The sequence below is a fragment of the Squalius cephalus genome (genome assembly GCF_949319135.1).
Source record: "Squalius cephalus genome assembly, chromosome: 4".
In the NCBI taxonomy this organism is placed as follows: domain Eukaryota; kingdom Metazoa; phylum Chordata; class Actinopteri; order Cypriniformes; family Leuciscidae; genus Squalius; species Squalius cephalus.
In genome coordinates, this window is record NC_137125.1 from 472,350 (window position 1) to 500,002 (window position 27,653).

The window sequence follows — 27,653 nt, forward strand, 5'->3', positions numbered from 1 at the left end:
TCTGGACAAAAGTCAGATTGGTTTTCTGCCCAAACACAGAACATCTGACCACATCTACACCCTCCACACCATCATTGATAAACATGTTTACCAGAATAAATCTAAAGTCTTCGCTTGCTTTATTGACTTTAAGAAGGCTTTCGACTCGATCTGGCACGAAGGACTCTTCCTAAAACTACTGGAAAATGGGATTGGAGGGAAAACATTTGATCTGATAAACACCATGTATAAAAACAACACATGTGCTGTAAAAATAGGGAACAGTCGAACAGAATTTTTCCCCCAACATCAAGGAGTCAGACAAGGTTGCCCATTGAGCCCCACTCTATTTAACATCTATATAAATGAATTAGCCAAAGCCTTAAATAACTCCACTGCCCCCGGCCCAACCCTGACGGACTCAGAGGTCAGATGTCTGCTCTTTGCTGATGATTTAGTCATTCTGTCAGAAACAAAAGAGGGACTACAACAGCTCCTCGACGTCGTAGAGACATTCAGTCTAACGTGGGCTCTCAAAATTAACTTAGCTAAAACAAAAATAATGATTTTTCAAAATAGATCCAGGTGTAGGGAAAATAAATATGTCTTCAGAGCAGGAAACCAAGTCCTCCAACACACCCACGAATACACATATCTGGGGCTAAAGCTGAGTTCAACAGGGAACTTTAATCTGGCTGTGAATGAACTGAAAGCGAAAGCAATGAGAGTCTTCTACATGATTAAAAACACTATTCGACATGAAATTCCAATTCAAACCTGGCTAAAAATCCTAAAAGCAATAATTGAACCCATTGCTCTGTATGGCAGCGAGATATGGGGACCTCTGAAAACCCAAGATTTCTCAAAATGGGAAAAAGAGGAAAACTCTGCATACCCAAATTTGTAAAAGCATCCTAAAAGTAAACAGAGCGACACCAAACAACTCGTGCAGAGCTGAATTAGGACAATACCCCCTGCTGATCACTATCCAGAAAAGAGCTGTGAAGTTCTACCAGCACCTGAAGCGCAGTGACCCGAGCTCATACCAGGCTGAGGCCCTGCGGTGTCAGGAGCAGAACCGGCACCGGAGCGCAGTGACCCGAGCTCATACCAGCTGAAGCCCTGCGGTGTCAGGAGCAGAACCGGCACCGGAGCGCAGTGACCCGAGCTCATACCAGCTGAGGCCCTGCGGTGTCAGGAGCAGAACCGGCACCGGAGCGCAGTGACCCGAGCTCATACCAGCTGAGGCCCTGCGGTGTCAGGAGCAGAACCGGCACCGGAGCGCAGTGACCCGAGCTCATACCAGGCTGAGGCCCTGCGGTGTCAGGAGCAGAACCGGCACCGGAGCGCAGTGACCCGAGCTCATACCAGCTGAGGCCCTGCAGTGTCAGGAGCAGAACCGGCACCGGAGCGCAGTGACCCGAGCTCATACCAGCTGAAGCCCTGCGGTGTCAGGAGCAGAACCGGCACCGGAGCGCAGTGACCCGAGCTCATACCAGCTGAGGCCCTGCGGTGTCAGGAGCAGAACCGGCACCGGAGCGCAGTGACCCGAGCTCATACCAGCTGAAGCCCTGCGGTGTCAGGAGCAGAACCGGCACCGGAGCGCAGTGACCCGAGCTCATACCAGCTGAGGCCCTGCGGTGTCAGGAGCAGAACCGGCACCGGAGCGCAGTGACCCGAGCTCATACCAGCTGAGGCCCTGCGGTGTCAGGAGCAGAACCGGCACCGGAGCGCAGTGACCCGAGCTCATACCAGGCTGAGGCCCTGCGGTGTCAGGAGCAGAACCGGCACCGGAGCGCAGTGACCCGAGCTCATACCAGCTGAAGCCCTGCGGTGTCAGGAGCAGAACCGGCACCGGAGCGCAGTGACCCGAGCTCATACCAGCTGAGGCCCTGCGGTGTCAGGAGCAGAACCGGCACCGGAGCGCAGTGACCCGAGCTCATACCAGCTGAGGCCCTGCGGTGTCAGGAGCAGAACCGGCACCGGAGCGCAGTGACCCGAGCTCATACCAGGCTGAGGCCCTGCGGTGTCAGGAGCAGAACCGGCACCGGAGCGCAGTGACCCGAGCTCATACCAGCTGAGGCCCTGCGGTGTCAGGAGCAGAACCGGCACCAGAGCGCAGTGACCCGAGCTCATACCAGCTGAGGCCCTGCGGTGTCAGGAGCAGAACCGGCACCGGAGCGCAGTGACCCGAGCTCATACCAGCTGAGGCCCTGCGGTGTCAGGAGCAGAACCGGCACCGGAGCGCAGTGACCCGAGCTCATACCAGGCTGAGGCCCTGCGGTGTCAGGAGCAGAACCGGCACCGGAGCGCAGTGACCCGAGCTCATACCAGCTGAGGCCCTGCGGTGTCAGGAGCAGAACCGGCACCGGAGCGCACTCTCACAGCTGATGCTGAAACTACAGCCAGACCAGCACAGCACTATCTGGCCCAACCAAATTATTAAATTACAAAAACAAAATTACATTAACTATTGGAAAGATGCTACTAAAGCACAAAACAAGATGGAACTCTATTTACACCTGAAAAGAGACTATACACCAGCAGAATACCTGAGCTGTGTGAAAGAGCATAAAGTGAGAAAGACCCTGACCAAGTACAGGCTGAGTGACCACAGTCTGGCTGTAGAGAGAGGTGTGTGTGTGTGTGTGTGTGTGTGTGTGTGTGTGTGTGTGTGTGTGTGTGTGTGTGTGTGTGTGTGTGTGTGTGACCACAGTCTGGCTGTAGAGAGAGGCCGGCACAGGCAGAGATGGCAGCCGAGAGAGCAGAGACTGTGTTCACTGTGCTCTCAGAGAGAGGTGGAGACAGAAGAACACTTCCTGATACACTGTGATCACTATTACAGCATTAGATCAGACTATTTCACTAGATTCCAACAACTAGAACCAAATTTTATGGCACTACCAAATTCAGAAAAATTAAAGCATATTCTGGGAGAGAACTCCAGCTCAATCACAACAGCAGCAAAATATGTACATAGGTGTTTTTTTTTTATTTTTTTTTTATTTTTTTTATATAAATGTATTCATGCATTTATTTACTGATTGATTTATTGAATTTATTGATTATTTGTGTATGTAATGTCCATTTATGTAATGGCCAATGCTTTGGCAATACTGTACAAGTCATGCCAATAAAGCTCATTTGAATTTGAATTTGAATTTGATAGACAGAGATAGACAGAGATAGACAGAGATAGAGAGAGATAGAGAGAGATAGACAGAGATAGACAGAGATAGATAGAGATAGACAGAGATAGACAGAGATAGACAGAGATAGAGAGAGATAGACAGAGATAGAGAGAGATAGACAGAGATAGACAGAGATAGACAGAGATAGAGAGAGATAGACAGAGATAGACAGAGATAGAGAGAGATAGACAGAGATAGACAGAGATAGACAGAGATAGAGAGAGATAGACAGAGATAGACAGAGATAGACAGAGATAGAGAGAGATAGACAGAGATAGACAGAGATAGAGAGAGATAGACAGAGATAGACAGAGATAGACAGAGATAGACAGAGATAGAGAGAGATAGACAGAGATAGAGAGAGATAGAGAGAGATAGACAGAGATAGACAGAGATAGAGAGAGATAGACAGAGATAGACAGAGATAGAGAGAGATAGATAGATCTGGGTAACTCAAGCGCTCTGAAAGCGCGTTCTCTCTCTGCTGTTACTGAAATAACCGTAAGAAAGAAAGAAAGAGACACACTTTTTTTTTTTGGCGGCCTGAAGCTTCCGTTTCCTCCTCTGCTCCTGAATCTCCTGCCAGACAAACAATGGGTAACGCTTTACGATCAGCTACTTAAACTACCAATAAGCAATGAATTTGCAACTATATTCATTAATCTTTGTTGAACTTAGTAGTATAAAGAATCTGTAATTTCACCAGAAGATCCAATCTTGACAATTTTGTATTAAATTACAAGGTTAAAAGGTCAGGGCTCCAGACTAACTTTTCCACTGGTTGCACTGGTGCTACCAGCTTTCTCAGTTGGGTGCACCAGCATATGATCTCGTCTTAATCTGCATACCCTAGTTTTGCACTGATGTAAAAAGACTGAAAGTGACAAGACCTCATTTTAATCTTTTAACTCTCAAAAAACTATTAAAAAAACATGTTCTATAAAGTTTGATTATAATTGTACGGTCTTCACATAGGGATGGGAATTGATAAGATTTTATCAATATAATGCCACTGACGATTCTGCTTATCGATCCGATTCTTTAACGATTCTCTTATCGATTCTTGATAGCACTGTGTGGAAAAATGTAGACATAAGCTTAAGCTTTAAAATAAATAAAACCACTTGTTTTTTTGAAAAGCATGAGTAAGCAAACTGTAGTTTTTATGTAATCAATAGAACCTTATTGTAAAGTGTTACTGATTAGTTATACACCGATTCAGATGTCTCCTGAGTTCACTGTTGGAAAGATCAGTTGTTTTAACCATTCATTAAAGTGAATCGGTTCAAAGGAGTCATTGGTTCGTGAATTGGACGTGTCATGCGCGTTGTGTGATTATCCCAGCAGTTAGGACATGGACATCCAAGATTTGTCTCAACACAGAACACATTTCATCACTGGATAGTTTTTCGTTTTATTAAAGTGTTGTTTTATGTCAGCTGAATGTGCGGAACGCTTCTCAGAGAAGATAAGGCAACTTTAGCACAGTTCACACAGTAATTCAGGAAAAAAAAATAAAATAAAAAAATCTCCGAATGCTCCACATGAAACTTTGGTCTTCCGACCTTTTACCACCGTGTTGATTTATTTCGATTAATATGTGCGAGGGAGAGAGCGCCTAGTTTGGAGACGGTGAAGTCTTGTTTACACTTTCGCCTGGCTCCGAAGAGAGAGAGAGTGTGCGCGCGACCGGGTCTCTCTCTCTGCTCGTTCTTTCAGTTAAACATGCGCCCTGTCACAAGCGCAGCAGTTCATCTACATTACTCACCGATCAAATAAGACTGGCGAAAAAAAGAAAAAAAAAAAAGTCACTTAAACGGGCGTTAACGTCGAGGGCATACAATATTGATTGTTCATAAAACTTAGAACCCGTTCTCGAGTGGAACCGGTTTTCAATTCCCATCCCTAGTCATGACACACACACACTCACACACACACACACACAACAACAGTAATACTGCTACAGACGTGTACTCGACGCTAATCTGAAGCCATGCAACAGGAACGAGCGCAATTGACAAAAGCCGAGGAGACGTATTGTACTTGCGTATTTTAATGAGTTGATTTATCTGCGTTTTAATATGCTCTCGTTCATAGAGATTTTTAGATGGATATAGGCTTTTTAGGCAGTGTGGAATCAGCAATCTCTAACCCAGTTTGTTTACTCGTTTCCATGGCTGCAATACGCTGTGTTTCCCGCCAACTGGAATCCCGGGCAGTTGAGATACTATTGGCTGAACTGGCAGTGGGCGGAGTCACAGACCAAAACAAAAACCGACTGACAACACGGAATGTGTAAAATAATAGCAAAAACAACTGAAAAAAAGAAAAAACTGGCTGTGTTTTTCAGAGAAACGAGGATGTGAACTTAGCATGTTTCCTGAATTTCTGCAACCATATGGTATTTTTATGCTTTAGTAGAGTCAAAAAAATAAATATATATTTACATACAGCACTTTAAAAAAACATATGCATGGAGGAATTGTTCACAATAAGATGCACATTACATAAATTCCTCTGCTCCGTACCTTCATCTGCTTCTGCGTTCTCTGCAGTTGCAGCGACAGACTGAGATTGTCCTGCAGGAGTTCAGCCTCAGTTTGGGGAAGCGTGCCGTTCAGCGCTTTCAGCAGAGTCACAGTCTTTCTCCTCAGATCCTTCAGCCGCCGCTCGGACTCAGATGCTGAGGATTGGAGCGGTGAGATCTCTGACCCACAGTGATTCCAAAGAGCCTGTTGACGAGCACAGATAGGTCAGGAAAGAGGAGCAAGACAAAAACAGATTAAAACCATTTCAAAACAAGCATTACTCACAAAATAATGTGCTTTCAGATGCTCGAGGGTTTTAGTGCGACGAGTGATCTGTTCCTCGAGGAGTTGTACAATAGCGGCGGACGGTGGACACGGTAGCAGAAGCTCGAGACCCATGAGCCCACAAGTCCTGTGCTGACGCTCCTCAGACACGAGCAGCGAGTGTTTGGCTACACCGCCCTCCAGAACCCTAAGAACACACTCCAGTTTCTGATGAACACACAAAATAAGATACTTCAGTACCAGAGAGTAACATGGAAAACTACAGTCAAGTAATTTCTTCACTCATCAGTATGGAGTGCCACAAGGCTCAGTACTAGGACCGTACAACAACCGTAGAATTATTCAACGTAGAACAATTTGTGAATTGAGTAAACATGAAGGGTGTTTGCTGGTGGCCTGTTGCCAAACAATGAACATGATCACACCTGCAGGTACTGTTGTCGTCTTTCCACCAGATCTGAGAGTCTCTGATCCCAGACCTGTTGCAAGTCGTCCTGAAGTGACAGTGAAGCCAGAGCCGGAGCCCGAGCCGTGAGGACGAGCAGGTCCTGCAGTCGAGACTCCTCGAACGAGGTCACGTCACGCTGGACCTCCGTCTCAAAGTGAGTCTTGCAGCGTTGCGCTAGTCTCCTGTACGCCTCCTGCAACATCGTGTTTCGCTTACGTTAACACTTCAGTAGGGGTGTAACGATACCCTCACGTCACGATTCGGTATTATTGCGATACTCCAAGACATATGAATACAATAATTCATGATTCTGAAGCTGAAAATACAGAATTATTTTAGACTAATCTGCTTGCACTGTCACTGACTAGATATTTAATATAACGTAGGCCACTTTTACTAGTAACATCAGACATTTGGCATTATCGGGACCACAGATATTCCCCCATTGCATTATTATACATTATATATACGGTAGTAGTTTAATGTAGTATTGACACTAAAACTCTGTAAACTATACACAATACATATAGTCACTATCCACAATACATAGTTGCATTTTTGTATTGCGATATATTGTTACACGGAACATGTTCAAATGAGATGATTTCGCGTCTCTGCCGACTCCTACCGCAATCTTGATCAGCACGGTGTTCAGTTCAGTGGTTATATCCGTGTGCATCGCGTGGACGTTTCTCTGCGCCACTGGAATGAGTTGAGCCAGCGAAGAGATCATGGCCCCCTCTTCACGATTCACTGCCTCTAATGCATCAGTGGGACGATCGATGATCAGCTGGAGCCTCGCAAAGGCCGCCTTCACATGGAAGTAAAACCTCATGTCAGATTTCTGGTCAAAGAGTCTTGAAGTTCACATGTAAACCAAATGTTTCAGATGCATCAGCATTTACCTGCAGCTTCTCCTGAGACGCATCAATCTCAGAAATCAGATGTGCAGATCGGTGTTTGGACTGCGTGTTACTCTGGTCAGAAGACATGCTAGCGTTCACCTCAGTGAGAGACTGAAACACAATGACACTCGGCTTTAAAAACAACAAGTTAAGATTAAAAGGGATAGCTCAGCCAAAAATGAAAACTCATCATTTACTCCCAAGTTGTTCCAAACCAGGCTAAAACCAAACTCTGGTTAGAGGGACAAAAACATCTCAGGTTTCATAAGAAATATCTTATTTGCGTTTTTCATATTAACCAAAGGCTTATGGGTTTGGAACAATGAGGGAGAGTAAATGACAGAATGCGTCTCATTTAAGCTGAGATCTGGTTCTTCAGGGTTGGAAACACAACTCAGACTCTCACCAGACTGAGCGAATGGACTTCAGATTCCAGCAGGATCTTCTGCTTCTCCAGTTGCTCTGCTTTAGACTCGATGTGTGTCAGCTGTGGTGGAGAATAACAGGGTTAACAAACAGACGCTCACTAACCAGTGATCACTTCCCTGCACTGAAGTCTGATCTACGGTCACACACACACTCTTGAAGGGACAGATTACCCAAAAATTGAAAACTTGTGGTTCCAAACCCGTAAGACTTTTCTCCATCTTTAAAACACAAATAAAGATATTTTAATGAAATCTGAGCGATTTCGGTCCCTCCACTGACAGATACGCAACTTCCACTTTGTCGCTTCAAAAGGTTCATAACGCGATCTAATAGAGAGAAGAAAACTAATCCATATTAACTGAATATTCTGAAGTGACTCGACCGCTTTAATGATGAACAGATTGAATCGACGCACACGATCTGTTCATCATATAAAGCAATCGAGTCTCTTCAGAAGATTTGGACTAAACCACTCGATTCATATGATTAGTTTTATGAGCTCTATGAACTTTTTGAAGCATCAAAGTGGCAGTTCTGTAGCGGTCATGAAGATGAACAAAAGTCTTATTGGTTTGGAACGACATGAGGGCAAGTAAATGAATTTATTTTCAGGTGAACTGACCCTTTAAAATTAGATATGGTTTTTCCCACTTTGGTAATACGGGACGGGATTTTTTTTTTTTAAACGCAGGAGAGATTTCATACGTCAGAAGGAGAGAGAAATCTGATCGGCTTATTTTTAGAGATGCTTGCAGAGAAAGGCTCACCAGAACAAAGTTAGTCGGTAGAAGCGCCGATTACAGCACTTAAACACGGCATAAGTCAGATTTGCATGATATGTCCCCTTTAATCGTCTGTAAGAGTGCGCAGTCTGTGAGTATCTAAAGTCCTTGCTTATAGTCAACAGTCAAACAATCAAACAATCAAAAAGCCATTCTTTTTTAAATCTCCTCATTCTTTGTGCAAGGTTGCTCAGAATGACAGGGCCTGATAGCTCCTAATAGGGCCGGGCCTTTCTCTTTCTCAGGTGTGAAAAGCTTACATATTAATGATGTGATCACGCCTCCCGCATAAAGCTTTCTTACACAAAACACGTCTTACAGATTTTAAATCAATATATTGTCTGAGCAGTCAGGGTGATTTTCACATAGTTTGAGCAAATATTCTAGGCTACATGATACAATTTTCAAAAGTCTTGTGAAGAAATAATCAGTATGGGTTTCATGACCTTATTTCAGTGACAATTTTTTTTGTATTTTCACAAACCACGCATAAATGTCATTATCTCAAAACTACAAACTTTTACATACATGCTGATATATTATTGTAGCAAGAGTTTGTGCTGAATACAGTGTAATTAGACTTTAGCCATGAAAATGTCACAAGTAACAGAAATAAGCACAAATGTCAGAGCATGTCAGAACACCTCCAGGTCCAGAAAACAGCTCAGACCCGGTTAAAGCTAAATATAACAAGTCTAGAACATGACAATGACGTATATTTTACATGAACAAAAATGTCCTGAGGTAGTGCACTGGTTCAAAAGCATAAATGCTGGTTAATACGTTAACGTTATTTGATGAACAGATTTAAATGCAAATGTACATCACACGCGAAAACAATGCTCACTGGATCGACATCAAGTCAAGTCACCTTTATTTATATAGTGCTTTTAACAATACAGATCGTGTCAAAGCACTTAACAGTATCAAATTGGAGGATAGAGTGTCAGTAACGTATAAGTAAGGGATAATGTATAGTGAGCCGGTTGTTATAGTGAATAACAACCCCGACAGGCTGAACGGGATCCCGACGCGAAGCGGAGGGATCTTGAATCAGCCTGAAGGGGTTGTTATTCACTATAACAACCGGCTCACTATACATTATCCCGCTTATTACATGGCTACCTACAAAATAAATAATTTGACACAAATTATTTATTTAAAAAGGAGTTTATTGATTTAAAAACGATTGTATTGCTTCCGTCAAAGAAAATAGTCCGTTCCGCGTCCATAGCAACGCGCTGTTTTTCATGGCAACGGTCTGTTATACTTCGCAGCGGTCTGTTATCAAGAAATAACAGACCGCATTCTACATTGGAATTCAGCCAAGCCATGTAATAATAAGATTTAACATTCACTTTTCAGTTAAAGGCATTTCATTATTGAATTCAGAGATGTCATTGTCTAGCTCAGTTTAGTTTAATTAGTATCCGTGTAATCAAATTGATGATAATCGCTAATGAAGGCAAATTGCAGAATTAAATAACTTTTTGAATAAAGTTAAATAAGCACAAGTTAATTTACATTTGACCACAGTTAAAACATTTACTTGTCTAAGATTCCTCAGTCAGATTATATTAACTTTAAGAATAACGGTGAAAAAACAAGACAACACACTCATATCAACAGCAATACTAGGCCATCTTGGTAACTCTTCTCATTTTAACATTTCTGAAACATTAACCAACCTCTCGAAATTATTTATATAACGTTAGATCCGGGTGTTGGCCTTTCAGGTGCTTTGCTGTATTAGGCCCCGATCACACCTAACGCGTTTCTCAGGTTCGAAAACGCGAGGCACACAGCACTGCCCCAATCACACAGAACGAGCAGTGCGCTGCATTTATGTTGCTAGGCAACCACTGAAACAGCTGTCCTGTCAGTCAAATCAGCCTTTTATTAACTTATTTACTCTGTTAACATTGTGGTAGTTATGGTTCGTGAAGTCGTCAAGCTCCTGGTAACCCGTGAGCGCACCACAAGTTTATCCTCCATCATCGCACTCTCCGGCATTCAAGCAACTGTAGCTTTCATCACTACAGCGGAAGCCCCACCTCTCCATTCACTCGATTGGACAGTGGAAAAAAAACGCGATGACTCGGGCGCTTTTTCCGCTCGGAGTTGCTTTTTTTTCAACTTCAAAAACGCGAGGCGCCTGGGGCGCATAAACAGCGCGCAGAACGCTCGCTCCCATAGGAAACCAATTGAAAATAGACGCCTCTCACTGCAAAAAACACATCGGGTGTGATCGGCCCCATTCACTTCACTTTTGCTATTTAACCAGAGCGAATGAGATGAGCGCGCGTGTGGTGTTTGTCAACACGCCTTTGGAGAGAAGTGAAAGTGACAGCTCGGCTGGTATCGGTGTATAGATACTTCGGGAAATTAGTATTGGTACCGTACTACCGTTCAGATATTTCAGTATCGATATTTATCGAAATATCAATATTTTGGACAAATCAAATCGACAGTGGGTGGCGGTTAGTGTTATTTTAATAAAATTTAGTTCAGTTAGAGAACAGACACTACAATTAAAAACTATAAATCGTGAGCTGAACGAGTCGCAGCACAGATCAGCAGGAGTCAGATCTCATTTAAGGGGGGGTACCATGGTGTTTCATGTATTCAGAGTTGTTTACACTGTTAAAGAGATGGATTCTCATGTTAAACATGGGCAAAGTTTTAAAAAAATATTTTGGACTAATAACGGAGAATTTCTGTGCCTAAAATCTTACTTCCGGGTTGGTACAAGTTTCGGCTGGGTTCTTTTCGAACGTGGATCTAATGACGTAGATCAGAGTGGAACTCCTTATATGAGCATTTCTCTCGGAAAAGCTCGCCCGCGCGCACTTCGACCAGAGGAGAGCGAGACCGCGCACATCAACGCGATTCAACAGGAAATCATCGGCAGCCAGCACTGCATAGGATTTGTTCAAGAATGTCTCCAAAAAAGTGTGTTTTTGGATGTGAGGGAAAGCTTACCGTGTCCACCAGCTTTCCAAAGAACCCAGTGTTACAGGAACAGTGGATGCCGTTTGTTTTTCCGGGGCAGCAACGGAGTGTAGGAAGTGCGGTTGTGTGTTCTGGCCATTTCAGTGACGAATGTTTTATTAACAAGGCTCAGGTCGACGCTGGATTTGCAAATCGTTTGCTATTAAAACGTGGAGTAGTCCCAGTGATAAAAGACCCCATTCATGCAAGTACAACTGGATCAGATTTCTGTCTTTTGCTGGAAATCAAGAACTACCGCTTGACTCTATAGCTCCGCCTCCAGGACTTCGGCTTTTTCCGGAGAGAATCGGAAAGCTGAATTTTTCATTTATAAATATAATAAAACTAAACACTTTTTTGAGATATTAAGGATGCACTACTACTCTATAGGTACTCAAGATTAACATGAGATTAGGTGAAACTGTGCATGTTATGTACCCTTTAATCACGAGATTGAGGAGTTGACTGACAAGATGATGGAATATTTGGTGTCAAAGCAAAGCGAATTTGTCATTGTACCGTTTTGTTGTTGTGTTTTTCATCAAGGATAATAGGCTAATGAAGCAATCCACCCTTGAATTGTCACTAATTTGAAAGTGAAACTAAAATGCACACAGGCGTGGAGCGAGCAGAGCAAACGTTTTCAGTTCATTCCTATGGAAAAACTCTCGCTCTGGACCACACCATTACGAGCGCCCATGTGCATTTTACTTTTGTCTTCAATTTAGCGATTTAAAAGCCCCGTCTTAGATACCGGTGTCGTCACACGCCGATTAACCGGTGGGAAAATATCCTCACCACCACATCCCCAATACGCATAAAACAGAAGTGCATTGTGGGGACGAGAGCTTGGGTTGTACCTGTGAGCGCAGGAGGGCTTCTGAAGACTTCTCCAGCTCTGCCAGCTTCAGCTCCAGTGCGACGCTCTTCTCCTCGGCTCTCCGGGTCTCCTGAACCTGCGTCTCCAGTCGACTCCGCAGCTCCTCCAGCTCAGAGAGGGCCTGCTCCTGTCCTGACGGCGGGGGTCGAGTCTCCAGCTTGTTCTTCAGCTCAGAGAGGGCCTGCTCCTGTTCTGACGGCGTGGGTCGAGTCTCGAGCTCAGGGAGGACCTGGTCCTGTTCTGATGGCGTGGGTCGAGTCTCCAGCTCAGAGAGGGCCTGCTCCTGTCCTGATGGCGTGGGTCGAATCTCCAGCTTGTTCTTCAGCTCAGAGAGGGCCTGCTCCTGTTCTGATGGCGTGGGTCGAGTCTCGAGCTCAGGGAGGACCTGGTCCTGTTCTGACGGCGTAGGTCGAGTCTCGAGCTCAGGGAGGACCTGGTCCTGTTCTGACGGCGTGGGTCGAGTCTCGAGCTCAGGGAGGACCTGGTCCTGTTCTGACGGCGTGGGTCGAGTCTCGAGCTCAGGGAGGACCTGGTCCTGTTCTGATGGCGTGGGTCGAGTCTCAAGCTCAGGGAGGGCCTGCTCCTGTTCTGATGGTGTGGGTCGAGTCTCAAGCTCAGGGAGGACCTGGTCCTGTTCTGACGGCGTGGGTCGAGTCTCGAGCTCAGGGAGGACCTGGTCCTGTTCTGACGGCGTGGGTCGAGTCTCGAGCTCAGGGAGGACCTGGTCCTGTTCTGACGGCGTGGGTCGAGTCTCGAGCTCAGGGAGGACCTGGTCCTGTTCTGATGGCGTGGGTCGAGTCTCGAGCTCAGGGAGGGCCTGCTCCTGTTCTGATGGTGTGGGTCGAGTCTCAAGCTCAGGGAGGACCTGGTCCTGTTCTGATGGCGTGGGTCGAGTCTCGAGCTCAGGGAGGACCTGCTCCTGTTCTGATGGTGTGGGTCGAGTCTCAAGCTCAGGGAGGACCTGGTCCTGTTCTGACGGCGTGGGTCGAGTCTCGAGCTCAGGGAGGACCTGGTCCTGTTCTGACGGCGTGGGTCGAGTCTCCAGCTTGTTCTTCAGGTCAGAAAGGGCCTGGTCCTGTCCTGACAGCGTGGATCGAGCCTCCAGCTTGTTCTTCAGCTCAGACACCTCCAGCTGGAGCGCAGCGCTCATCTCCTCTGCTCTGCGTTTGCTCTGAGTCTCGGCGTCCAGCTGACGCTCCAGAGACGCCACCTTCAGCGCCAGCTCATTCACCCGGGGAGAGTCGAGGAAATGACTCCTGAACACAGAGGAGAAATGATAGAAACATGCATTTATGCTGCAGAAGAGCATGCGAGCACTGCTGCTAGAGCTGACCGATTAATCACAGTTTACATGAAATCACACTTACATCGAGTTGGCTTATCGCGATGATGAAAACGTTTAACAGTAAACAAAACTAGGCTAACAACCGATTTAAACGCCCCATTAGAGAGTAAAAGCAGTGTTATATTGGTGATGCGTCCTCACCCGTCCGAGGAGCTGCGGGCCGTGATGCTGCTCGTCTCCATGTTGGGTTCATCAAAGCGGCTGTCGAGCTCATCCACATCTGGACGCAAAACACCACAACTGAGCAAACGCCTCATGAACCTTTATCTAGTGATGGACACACAAATCTTCTCGGCTTGACCGGAATTCAGCAGTGTCGCGTTTTTAATGAGTCAAAAATAATTGTGTTAAATGAGCCTGTCTTAAGATGGACCAGTTGGTTTGCATTGCCGGCATATGCTTAATTACAACAATTAATTTGATATAAAAGCAACAAAAAAAAAAAAAAAAAAAAAAAAAAAAAAATTTATATATTTATATATATATATATATATATATATATATATATATATATATATATATAATAATAATAATAATAATAAATATTTTAAGACAAGAGGGATTTAAGAAGTTGAAGGTTATCCTAACTTTAGGAAGTCATTTGTTCAACTTGTATATTTAAAGGACACAAGTTTTGAATTACTCAGACTGAGGAAAACTGTCAAAAACAAGAAACAGACTAAAAGAAATCAAACATTTATGATAATTATTTAAAAGAATGTTCTTAAAAATCAAGTAATAAATAAGCCTTCAGTCCCTGGTGTGGCACTGGCCATATTAAGGTTTTTCGGCCAAGCCTTCATTCTGAACATGACATTTACGTGCTTCACAGCGACTGCAGAAAAACCTTCAAACACAAGTGATTTCTCAAGTGTTGAGACTCGTACCCTCTCCCTCTTCAGGCAGAGAGCAGTCGACTCTTCTCTTCTTGATGCACGGCTCAGCGAAGCTCATGTCAGTGGAGCTGGGATCTTCCTCCAGCAGATGCGCAGATCTCAGCAGATTCCCACCCCACGTCCCTCTCCGCTTGGGAACCTGTGCGATCAAATGCAACAATCAGATCCACGGCCTTCACGAACACGGAGCAGTTACGATTAGGGCTGGGAATTAAAAAAATACTTGAGGTCAGGAATCGGATACTTGTTATAAAACTTAGATTCCTCTTATCGATTCCTTAGTGAGCATTTCAATATGACTTTAAACGCGGGACGATTCGCTGTTTTCTGTGCCGCGCACACATCCAAAGCGATGTTAAACTATTCAAGCGTGAGACGACTCGCTGTTTTCAGTGCAGGCGTGAGTAACTATATAGAGCAACTCTTAAAGTGACAGCAGCCTAATATTCCTGCTGCCGTCTCTATAATAACACTAATCAAACAACAGAAGACAGAAAAAAAAAAAAAAAAAAAAAAAAATCCCGGTTCTAGACTGAATAACATTTTTTCTAATAACTATATATAGTTATATATAATAACTATTTTCATATGTATATTTTATTTAAAAAGTGCAGTGTTGGCTATATATTGTTTTTCTATGGCATTTTTAAGCCATGCAAACATTCCTTGTGTAAGTGTTCTTCAGCCTGTTGATTTTTGTTCATGATATTAAGCTACAATTAATTGTTTTGCAATAAGACAGAATTGAAACAGGAATGGTTAATTCAAACGATACCCAACGCTCGATACGACTGGTGAAATGGGTCACCTTCGAGATCGGGGCGACGTTTGAGGCAGTAACGAGCAGCTTGGTCAAGTTGTTGATCCGGTTCTGCTGATCTCTCTGGAGCTGGTCTTTCTCCTGCAGAAGCTGACACAGCGACTCTCGCTCGGTTTCAGTCGTTTGAGTGACGGAGGACACCTGTGAGAGGAGATGGGAAAGAGATTGTGTTATTACCGGACAACTGTCAAACCTGTGATGTACATGCTCACATAATACGCATGTGCACCGCCACTGTTCTCACAGATTCATGGTTTTGTAGTTTACATGGAGATAACGTTGTTTTGCACCTTGGAACCAGTTTCAAAGTTTGCGTTCTCGAGCCCTAAACACTGTTGTTGTGCAGATGAGCGGCCAGAACACAGTAAAAGTTTCCTGTGAGAACGGTGTCGTGTTAGCGGCCCCCAAGTTAATAACTAATTTTAGCAATGGGAGTGCATCAATCAACACTAAAGTTATTGTCCAGAAGAAGTTATTCTAGATCTGCTGTAAAGCCTGAACAATCTCTGTTGCTGTAATCTCCTGTTATCACTGTAAAGCTGCTGTGAAACACTATATTGTTAAAGCGCTGTATAAATGAAGGAGACCTGACTTACCTCTTGCAGACGGCGTCTAAGATCAACAATCTCGTTGCGATATCTCTTCAAGAGCGCGCCTTCAGAGACCTCCGTGACGCGAGGGTCGTTCTTCATGCGCTTCGCTGCACTGGCAAACTTTAAACCGCAGTAAGAGCACAGATGAGTTAAGCACATCTCCCCGTATCAGAGCGGACAGCAGTGAAGAAGCGCACGGTCCTCGTACCTGTAAAGTGCGGATGGTCTCGTCCACATTGGCTGGCGTGATGGTGCAAATAATCACAGTTTTGGCATTTCCACCCAGAGAGTTCTGCAGGATTCGGGTCAGCTTGCTGTCTCTGTAATTCACAAAGCCCCTTCCAGATGGAACGGAAACCAGACATTATTGTTTGCTACGGTTTGCCACCAAAAACAGGGTGAAAGTCACGAAATAACTCACTTCTGACTCTTGTCGGATAACTTCTTAATGACTTGACGCAGGATGAACACACTGCGGTTTATGTTGCACCCTTCTTTCAGCCGGGCTCCTGAAACCAGAGAGAGCTTTTAACACACAAGTTCATTAAATCATAGTTATATTTTAAGCTTCTCCTAAATGGCTCAAACTTAAAAGAAATAAGTTTTGTGGAGATTTGGCAACTATACGCCAGCGTTGATGAGGTTTCCTCGAGGCACTGCCATGACAGAGACGCTTCAGAAACCCAGTGAGAGCTGGAAACGGCTTTAACTAGCAAATCGTATTCTCCTTCGCTACAGAGAAAACTTGGATAGACAATCACAGAGGCGTATACATAACCAAAAGTGCCAGATTCGAAATCTCCATCATTTCGTCATGTTTGAAAGCTGTGTAGGGAAGAGCTCCTGTGCTCCTATTGGTCACAGATGTGACGGAGCCGGTCATGGAGGACCGGGAAAAATTAAACATGCTAGTCTTTATGTCGGGACATTGAAGCGCCGCGTCAGTTGTCATCCACTGTGACACACTATACGAGACAAAATTATCGGTTCTTGCATCTCGACAGTCATTGTCGTTTGTGAATCATTACGACTCTACGAGTGTGAAATCGTGTAGTTTACCCATTTAATTCCAAAACCAGCAACTAGGGCTGGGTACCGAGTGCGATACTTTTTAGGTACCGACCGAATTGTCTCGATACTGTAAGACTGAAAATACTGGTTGAGGCCCTGATCTGAGACAAAAGGCTAATTACCATTTGACCTCCCCCATACGACCTCACTTCCGCAAACTACTAAGAACTCACACAAGAATATGGTTTAATGTGAATGTTTATCATTGACTTATGTTTTTGGTGTCATTTGAAATGTCTCAAAGTGAGTGGTACAGATCTCTCATATCCAGATAGATAAAATAAAAGGTAATAAGGTTTTAAGAGTTTATGGATAACTGACTTACAAAGGAAGGTGGTCTCAAGCAAATGGTCACCCACCCCCATGAAGGTGCGACCACTGCATGCAAATTTCTTTTGTTAGCACATGTTTCCATGTGAAAGAGGTCTGACCATTTAATGAGATGCAGCAGAGAGTTCGGGGCCCTTTTCTGTACTTCAGATCGGCCCGTGAGGCTGAGAGAAAGAAATCTCTCAGCCTCACGCATTTCTTAAAGTTGGGTTTGCATCTTCTCTCTATTCCAGAGCATTTGATGTTTTGTATCGATTATCTTTGAATTGATTATGAAATTGGCATGATACATTTACCTGACATCATAAATTGTTACATTTGATTATTCTAACTGACTTTGACATTATTTTCATTGAAGAGTTAAATGGAATAGTCAAACATTCGCTGACTTTTAGTGAGGCACAGATATTATTAAAACCTTTCATTTATGGAGTCAGATGAAATTACGAGAGAATACATGATTAATGTATTACAAATTTAACCAACCAATACTTTGCATGAGTGAGGACAAGAACACGTGATAACCTTCCCCGTGTATTGGCGGACCGGCAGATTGGGCCAATATAACGGGCCTTACAATACTATCGGGTATCAAAAAATGACTTGTTCGGTACCAGATTTCAATACCTAAGGGCTTAACTCGTCAACGTCAGTGCTCAAACAAATACATATGAAATGCACACACACACGCACAAGTCGATCAAAAGTGTGGCTACATTTCTCCAGGCTCGATGCCAACAGCGCGCGATGCAGTATTTGCGGTAAAATAATTGCTGCAAAGACCGGTACCGCGACAGATATGATGAAGCCCTTGACAGTGCACGGAGTAAACATAAGAGCAGAAAGTGTGCTCCGTCTTCGACTGGTAAATGAAGAGATACCTTGTTGATCACTCTGACAGTGTTTATGTAAGGGATAATGTATAGAGAGGCGGTCGTTATAGCGAACAACAAGCCCGACAGGCTGAACGAGACCCCGACGCGAAGCGGAGGGGTCTTGACAGCCTGAAGGGCTTGTTATTCGCTATAACGACCGCCTCTCTATACATTATCCCGCTTATTACATGGCTACCTACAAAATAAATAAATCATTTGACACAAATTATTTATTTAAAAAGGAGTTTATTGATTTAAAAACGATTGTATTGCTTCCGCCAAAGAAAATAGTCCGTTCCGCGTCCATAGCAACGCGCTGTTTTTCATGGCAACGGTCTGTTATACTCCGCAGCGGTCTGTTATCAAGAAATAACAGACCGCATTCTACATTGGAATTCAGCCCAGCCATGTAATAAATTGCAATAATGACCTACTGAATGTACACTGCCGTTCAAAAATCTGTTGGTTAGTCAGAATTCTCTTTCAGTAAGGATGCATTTGGAAGTTATCAAAAGTGACATTAAAACATGTGTAATGTTACAAAATATTTCATATTTAAATAAATGCTGTTCTTCTGAATTTATTCATCAAAGAATCATGAAAAAATGTATCATAGTTTCCAAAATATTAAGCAGCAAACTTTTCATATTTCTGAATGATCATGTGACACTGAAGTAATGACTTTGAAAATTAAGCTTTGACACAGGAATAAATTACATTTTTAAATATATTCAAATACGATTTTAAATTGTAATACTATTTCACAATATTACATGTTTTACTGTATTTTTTTTATAAAAAATAAAATAAAAAAATAATTCAGCTTTGGTGAGCATGAGCTCTTTATAAAACATTTTTTGTTCCTTTGTGCACTGGCTAAGGAGCATGAGTCAAACTGAAAAAATAAAACCAAAGTTTTTCTGTGGTAATGTGTTATGTAATCTTGTTAAAATAGATTTCATAAAATTGGTATCGAAAAAAGTATCGTTAGGAACCGGTATCAAAACTGAGGTATCGAAATTGGCACCGGATCGAAAGATTTTGAACAATACCCAGCCCTACCAGCAACAGACTAAAGGAAGAAACCGTAAAACACAGTCATTACCCTCAGCTCCCGTCTGACTCGCCCGTTCAGCGCCGGCAAGATCCACCAAGTTCTACAGAAACGGGAAACAACAACACACTGACTAACCGTAATAAATGTTGCTCGTCCGAATGCCGTCAGTGAATGAAGTCACACAGAAGGGTGGTGTTTGTGTTGAACTCACCAGATGTGACACAATGAAGGGTCCATCAGCGTTCTCCCCAGACGCCGGATCGCTTCGGTCACAGCTCTCCAGGATCTGACAGAGAACAAACCAGAGGAACTTACACAGTCCAAATAAACCAGACCTCAAACACACTGCAGATCACATCGCCTCTTACCATGCGGAAAATGGTGTGAGAGCGGCTGCCGCGCTGGTTCATTCTAGTTTTCCTATAATGCCGGTTTTCTGTGTGAATCAAGTGAGGATCAGATAAGCAGCGCAGTACAGCAGAATAAAGAACGAGCGAGTCAATGAGAGCAGCTTTACTTTCTCCTTTGGTGATCCAGGACAGGGCTTGTTCCGGAGACGTCACCAGCTCTTCGGTCAGATCAGCCACGTACACGCTTTTCTGTGGACAGTCAGAGGGATCGTTCACTCAAATTAATTAGCCCATGATTCACTCACCCTGAAGCCGTCCTAGGTGTATATGACATTGAATACAATCGGAGTTATTAAAAATGTCCTGGTTGGAGCTTTAGAAGCCCATACAAATGCATCCATCCATGATATGCATATGGATAGATGCACTTTTATGATGGACAGATGCACTTTTATGATGGACAGATGCAGTTTTATCATGGACAGATGCACTTTTATGATGGACAGATGCACTTTTATGGACTTCAAAACAGAAACAGCCATTCACTGCCATTATAAACCAGGACATTTTTTAATATAACTCTGACTGTGTTCGTCTGAAAGAAGAATGTCATATACACCTAGGATGACCTGAGGGCGAGTAAATCATGGGCTAATTTTCATTTGTGGTTGAATTACCCCTTTAAGATCTGAAACTACACTCGCATCTGCTGTACGAGTCCAACCAAACACTCACATGGTCCCCTTCCCGGATCTCCAGAGGCCGTCTCTTCCAGCTGTCGCAGAGCAGATCCGTGACCATCTCGTTGTAGATCTCCATGTAACTCACGCGCAGGAGAAACTCCTTCTCCGGAAACTGGAAAAAGACGCAAAGAAATAAAGCTGTTAAAAACTCACTGCCAGAAAAGGCCTTGGTCAATGAACCATTAACACGTGTACAAGACAGACGTACTGAAATTAACTACTCTTCAACTACGATTCGCCCCAAAAAGACAATGCCGGCATTTATGAGGAAAAGCCTGAAGCGTGAGCACTGTACACCGGCTCAGATCTCAAAACTCATGGTAAAACTGGACTTTTAAAGCTCTACCTTTGGGATTCAAGAACTACAATCAGAGATCTCACTTATCAAACCATATCTTTATTATCTTTCAAATTATATATATAAAAAAAGGTAAATCGACAAATGAAAATGAACAAATAAAACAAAATTGTACAAATAAAGGGCAGCACATGCAATGACTGTGGAAACTTTAACCTTTGAAAGGATACCATGACAAAGATCCTCATTCAAACTGATTATTTTTCTCATGAATATATGATTGGCATGAAGAATGAAAGCTGTATCATATACTTGGATATTTATATGAGCAATATCACGCTCGTAGTCGTGCGAAGTGTCTCTATATCTATATCAGACGGGCTGCAGAGTTCATTTTGAGTGAAAAGATTGTTTCATCGCTAAAATTAAACAATTTCACATCTATTGTCTTTCAATAATTCAAGCACTTTTCAATTAACTTTTCTTAAATATATATGGCTGTTTTCATGGGTTTTCCAGGACTTTCAAAAAGTCCAATTCAAGTACGCCAAGCACTTCGTACGAACCCTGGCAAAAGGAAGATTCGCCGACACTTACATTTTCAATAGTTTTGAAGACGTCGGCCATGGCGAGAGGAATCACTCCAGGGTTATGCTCGCTTCCCAACATGGAGTAGGTCTTTCCGGATGACGTCTGTCCATAGGCGAATATCGTGCCTGAAACAGGAGATGATGCATTCAAACTCTGAGTAAGTGCACAACATTCCTCTAGTGCACAATATACTACACCCATTATGTTCATATAGCATGCATTTCTATTTCCTGTAGTTGAGATTGCACCATGTCTTAAAGGATTAGGTCATTCCAGGATGTTTCTCCATATAGTGGACTACAGTAGGGCAAGCCAGAATAAGTTTATAACCACAAATGCACGTCTTGCACTAGCTCTGCGATGCGTCACGCATTACGTCATCAGGTTGAAAGGTCACGCGTGTTTCAGTTCAGAAATGTAGGCTAGAGCGAAAAACTCCATCTCAATTTCTTCTCCAACTTCACAATCGTCAGACATCGTTGTTTTACCTTTTATTTATTTAGTAAATGGCGTTTGATTTAGTCTTTGCATGTTCGCTTTGTAAATATTGGATGGTACTTTCACCTACGTCACGCTTGACCTTTCAACCTGATGACGTAATGTGTGGCGCATCACAGCGAGTGCAAGACCAGCATTTGTGGTTATTAAAGTATATTAGTGTTTATTTTTTAAATAAAATGTCCACTGGTTTGTCTAGATGAGACTCTTATTCCTCGGCTGGATCGTGTCGAGACTTTGAAGCTGCACTGAAACTCACATCTGGACCTTCGACCCGTTGGACCCCATTGAAGACACTATATGGAGAAACATCCTGGAGTGTTTTCCTCAAAAAAAGCTTGGATGACGTGGGGGAGAGGAAATTATCAGGACAATTTAATTCTGAAGTGAACTACTGTAAGTTCAGGGGGATCAGCCAATCTGATGTGATGAACTACAGATGTTCCGGCCTCACCGTTATAGCCTTCGACTGCGGACACGACCAGCGGCTTGGCGATGTCCTGGTAGAGCTGTGCGGTGGTCTCCTGGGCGCTGAACACTCGTTCTGAAACACACCAGGGTCAGAAAACACACACACACACACTGGGGAAGATCCACTGAAGCTCAACTCACCGAAGCTGAAGCTCTTGGATGGAGCCCCATCCTCATCGAGCTGATGGATAGCTTGCTTATCCGCACTCCAACAGACTTTCACTGGGTCTGAAGTGTCAGACTGCTCTCTGAAAACATCAGGATTATCAGTACATTGATGTCGAAACACTGCAAATCAACTTTAAACATGGAATAAACGAGCCGTATGGAAACTGACAGACTGTCGCGCGTTGTAAAACCTTGTAACCAAACAGTTGATGGACCCCATTGACTTCCATAGAAATTTAAAATACTATGGAAGTCAACGGGGTACTATTTGGTTATATACATTCTTCAAAATATCGTATTTGTGTTCAGCAGAAGACAGACATTCATACAGGTTTGGAACAACTTGAGGACGAGTAAATGACATTATTTTCATTTTGATGTGAACTATTCCTTTAAGACTGGTCATAACTTAGTATGGCATAATTTGAACATATGATTACCAGCTAGTTGGTCAGATTAATATTGAAGCTTGTTTCCGCCAATAAAAAATAAAAAATAAAAATTAAAAGAGTAGGCCTAACTGGGACTTTTTTCCCCCTCACAATTGCGTGATATAAATGCACAATTGTCTTTTTATATATATATATATATATATATATATATATATATATATATATATATATATATATATATATATATATATATATATATATATATATATAAACTCAGAATTGTACTTTATAATCTTACAATTTTGAAATAGGTCAAAATTGCGAGATACAAACTCACAATTGAAAGATAAAAAGTAGCAAAATCTTTTAAAATGTTTCATTCAGGGGCGAACACAAGCGTTCATGGGTTATTAACGTTAGTTCCTAAGACACAGTCTGGCCTCTGGTAAACCAGCGACATATGTAGATATATTATTAATGAATTGTGCATAATCAGTTTTTAGAAAAGGTTTACCTCAGAAAAATTATACAACAAAAACAGCCTTTGGTGCTGATTTGTGATTGTGTCATGACTGTTCACTCATCATCCGCAGTGAATCCCTCAGCAATACCTCTAGACTGATTTTGAAGTCAAATTCACCTCCATACTGTAAATATTGATATCTTCTTACCTTTTAATCAGGGCCCTGAGCCTCACGCACAGTCTAACCGCCATTTTGCTCCATCCATCAGTGCTATTGAAGCTAGTGTTATAAACTGGACACAGCGACCCCATTGGATTAACGTTAAACGGAGACAGGTGAAGTCAATTAAGCCCAATTTATACTAATGCGTCGAACTCACGCCGTAGGCTGTGTGTAGCGCGCGTACCCTGACGCCGGTTTTAAGCGGCGCAGGAGCAGGACACGCGCGTTTTGCTTTCACACAGGCAGCGTTTGACACGCGCGGCTGAACCGCAGTGTGTGTACAGACAGAGTAGGCTACTCTATAATGGATAAGTTGGCATTGCTTTATTTCGTTTTCTAATTCATTTAAGAGAAAAGACAAGAAACTTATTTTATTAATAATTTCATTTATAACTTTTGGTTCATCTTTGTTTTTATTTTTCGGGCAACAAGTTTGTTTTTGGACATTTGTTTTCTTATTTAATTGCTGTTGGTCATTTGATTGACTGTTTAAAACACAATATATGTGATCAATGCGCTTTTTGGGTAAAACTGCGGTGTATTTTGGCCATGATCAATGCATTGTCCCTCATTTACACTGCAAACGCCTGCGGCGCATTACGGCTGCGACAAGGTTTTATTCCGTCCTCCACGTGGTGCCAACTTATCGAAAGCCAAATGGTTCATAATTTGCGTGCTTTTGACAGCCGTATCAATATTAAAACGGCGTCTTCATAACGCCGCCAGGCATTAAATAAGCGCCGTTAGGCGATAAGTTAATTATGGCAAGCCAAAGTATTCATAAACGCCTGGTCGGGCGTCTGATTGCACACTGACACGTCAAAAGCGTGCGTTTCGACCGTCAAACGCGCGTCCCTGACGCGCGATTTGCCATAAAAGCGCACGTTCTTAACGCGCGTTTTGTGGTCACGGAAAACGCGCGTCACAAACGCGCGGTTTTCGCATCAAAACGCGCGTCCTCGCCGTGTGATCTGCCATTTAAAACGCGCGTTTGCAACGTGCGCTTTGGGGTCACCGAAAACGCGCGTTTTTGACGCGCGTTTATAATAACAAAAATGGGCGTTGAAAACGTGTGTTTTGACTAGGACAAAACGCACGCTTTTGACGTGTAAACAGATAACCCAAACAGGCAGTACAAACGTGTGTGAAGTTTCCAACCAGGCAAAAAGGATGCGTGAAATACGAGTTAAAATCAGTTTGAACGGGTCAGTGTCATTGGCTGCTGAAGGCTTGGGTCTAACCATTTCTGTGGGCTTAGGGGGGTTTAGCTACTGTTCATAGACTAGGCTACCACCATTTAACATGTCATAGATCAGGTTATTCAGCCTATCTATTTTGTCCTTTTTTGTAGAACTTATAGAAATAATATATTTAAATTGCAGTTTTATCAAAATTTAGATAAAAATAAAATTGCTTAGTTTTTCTTATTTTTTTGTAGTGCAAAAAATGCCCGTGCAAAATCAGTTTTTGTGTGTGTTTTTAGTAATTGTTGGTTTGGTGTGTTTGAGTGCTCATTGTTACAATTACACAGCAAAAGTTCAGTGACATTTTTTTTTGTGCATGGTAGAAAGCACACAGTGAACTCCGAGAAAACGCTGCGCTTGAGTAAACAGTTTGTGAATAGGCCACTACAAATGATGCCCGTGAAAGAGACTGTGAACGCATTGAATAGGATATGTTTAGTTGGTGAATAGCATAGGCTACTATTACACAGTAGCGATAACGTTAAGCGCACCAGAATGAAATATAATATTCAGAAGTAAACAGCATAGCTGACTTACAGATTCAGTTAACATCCACAAATGAATAAGCGTGTCGATTCAGGGAGCAGTGCAAAGTGCCCGTGCAAAATCAGTTTTTGTGTGTGTTTTTAGTAATTGTTGGTTTCTTGGTAAAGAAAACACATTTTTACTCAAATTAATCAAAATGGATTTATCACGTTTTGGATCCAAACTATAATATTCAGAAGTAAACAGTGTAGCTGACAGATTGTCAGAATGTTTATTTTTAAACCACAACCTTCTTGGGGCTTCTTTGACCGATACAACTCCTAGGCCGATATAATTTTGGCCTAGGAGCCCTCGGAAATAAATGTTGTAACATGTCATATTAGAAGTATATCATTATCAATGAAATATGCTTAAAAACACAGAGATTTTCAAATTCCTGCACAAGATAAAGTATTCAAATGAATCCCAAAGTTAACATTTTGATATGTTTATTTATGTTTATGAACTTTTACATTACTAAAGCTTCAATACATGTTAAAGTATTAGCAATATGGTCTTTATTGGCCCTGTAATTGATAATTATGAGTCGTTACAGTTGCATTTGCAAAGAGGTGAGCAGTCTAGACTTGCTTTACCACATTTGCAGGTGGAACAATCCCCCTTACAGCAACATTTGATAAGTTCTCTGGAGGCTGTGGGAACTTCTGGAAGTATCATCCAAACTGGTTCCCAAGACCCTGATTCCTTGGTCCATCCATAGTCCCTTGGAGAAGGAATACCTTGCTGTGAGAGTCTGCTGGTCGCCCAGATTCCAGTCTGGTAAACTGCCCGTCTGATGTGCTGCAGTAGAGTATCTTGGGTGGGTGGCAGTTTCTCCATTGTCCTACTCCCATGGCAGAAGAGTTCTTTCCTCTTCTGGACAATGGAGCTTGAAGGACTGGACTTGTCATACAAGATGACAGTCAGCCTCTCAAGCTTTTGGAACTGCCATGAAGCAGCATCTAATTTTTGGAATGGATTTCTGGCAAGGGAAGCAAATACTTTATCATAGGCTTGCCAGGCCTGCCAAACTGACTTCTTACCCTTCCCAGTGAAAGTAGATGTTATATCACACCCTGGATAGGCATGGAACATCAACAGTGCTTGAAACTTGTCCTTACCAAGACTTTTACATATGCTATTGATATGGTAAAATCTCTACTTTTTGCCCATGCCAAAAGCCACCCAGATGTCAGTCAAAGATTGAATCACAAGTAAATCATGGAATAGACCTTCAAGAATCACAATGACATCAGTGTCCACAGTACGCACATGGACAGTTTTTGCTCCTTGCTCCAGGGCATGCTGTATATGAACCACAGTCCAGGTGTCTGCCTCTTCATGATTGCAACTGCTCATGGTGCTGCTGGAACCAAAGGAAGATACAGCTTGCCCTGATGTGAGATATAGCCTGTGTCTTCTAAGATGAACTCTATTTTAGCTACAGATTCATCTGCACAGTTATGGCTGTCAAGAGTGACTAGATCTTTAAAATCATCCAAGAAAGGGTTGCTCATTCTTTTAATAGTTTCAGACAGGTTGGCCACATGTCTTTGAAATGTCTTCTGTGTGGAAAGACACTGTTCATGATGCTGGAAGTTCTTAGGATTATCTATGTCATTTTCAGGAAAAAAATCCTCTTCAAATTCTTTCAGCAATCTTCCCAACTCTGGTCCAGAGATCATCCATCGTCTGAAAGCATTTGGGTTTTCTGTGAGACCAACTGCACCACCGCAACCTTTCACAGTCGTATTCTCTTGTTTCAACATGAGCTTGGTCGAAAGGTATTGCAGAGAACTTGTTGTATGTCTTTGAGAGAACCCAGTGTGAATGCTCTTCAAACTCATCCTTGATGGTGCTGGGCAAAGACTTCATGTCCCTGATGTGGACAGACACCCATCTTGCATAGTGTGTATGGTCCAAGGCAAAAAATAGAGGGATGAGTTCTTCTAAAATTTCTACATATAGAAGGAAGTTCTTCTCTCTGTGAGCTCTGACAAAAATGAGAATGAGGGTTTCATATCTTAGTATTAGATCCCAGTACATGAAAGTTGGACTCTTCTTCAGCATATCATTTCTCCTAATGATAAATGTATCTTCATCTTTGGGTCCAGCAATAAGCCTAAAAGCTTTCTGCTGTAGATTGTGAAGTGAGAGTAGAGTGACTTGGTCTCCATGACTCGCACCATGCCTGGTGCGAGTTAGGTGTGCTGCTTTCATAAATGAGTCAGCCTTTCCAGAAGATGATACTTCTGCTTCAGTGAGTGCTGTCGTCCAACCAG

At 42.9% G+C, this 27,653-nt stretch overlaps 1 protein-coding gene across 1 annotated transcript; it reads right to left on the minus strand.

Moving 5' to 3' along the window:
* Positions 1 to 652: 652 nt before the first annotated feature.
* LOC307157038 (uncharacterized protein) lies at positions 653 to 27,246 on the minus strand (the record flags this gene model as incomplete). The annotated part of the gene is made up of 24 exons (XM_079868783.1): positions 653 to 685; positions 5,699 to 5,902; positions 5,984 to 6,190; positions 6,409 to 6,624; positions 7,060 to 7,242; positions 7,337 to 7,447; positions 7,743 to 7,823; positions 12,399 to 12,695; positions 12,804 to 13,674; positions 13,905 to 13,983; positions 14,651 to 14,798; positions 15,468 to 15,620; positions 16,076 to 16,192; positions 16,281 to 16,410; positions 16,494 to 16,581; positions 19,454 to 19,505; positions 19,617 to 19,691; positions 19,774 to 19,841; positions 19,923 to 20,004; positions 20,491 to 20,610; positions 21,394 to 21,512; positions 22,340 to 22,429; positions 22,498 to 22,604; positions 27,110 to 27,246. 24 exons carry the CDS (start codon positions 27,244 to 27,246, stop codon positions 653 to 655), a joined length of 3,768 nt encoding a protein of 1,255 aa, XP_079724909.1.
* Positions 27,247 to 27,653: the final 407 nt, after the last annotated feature.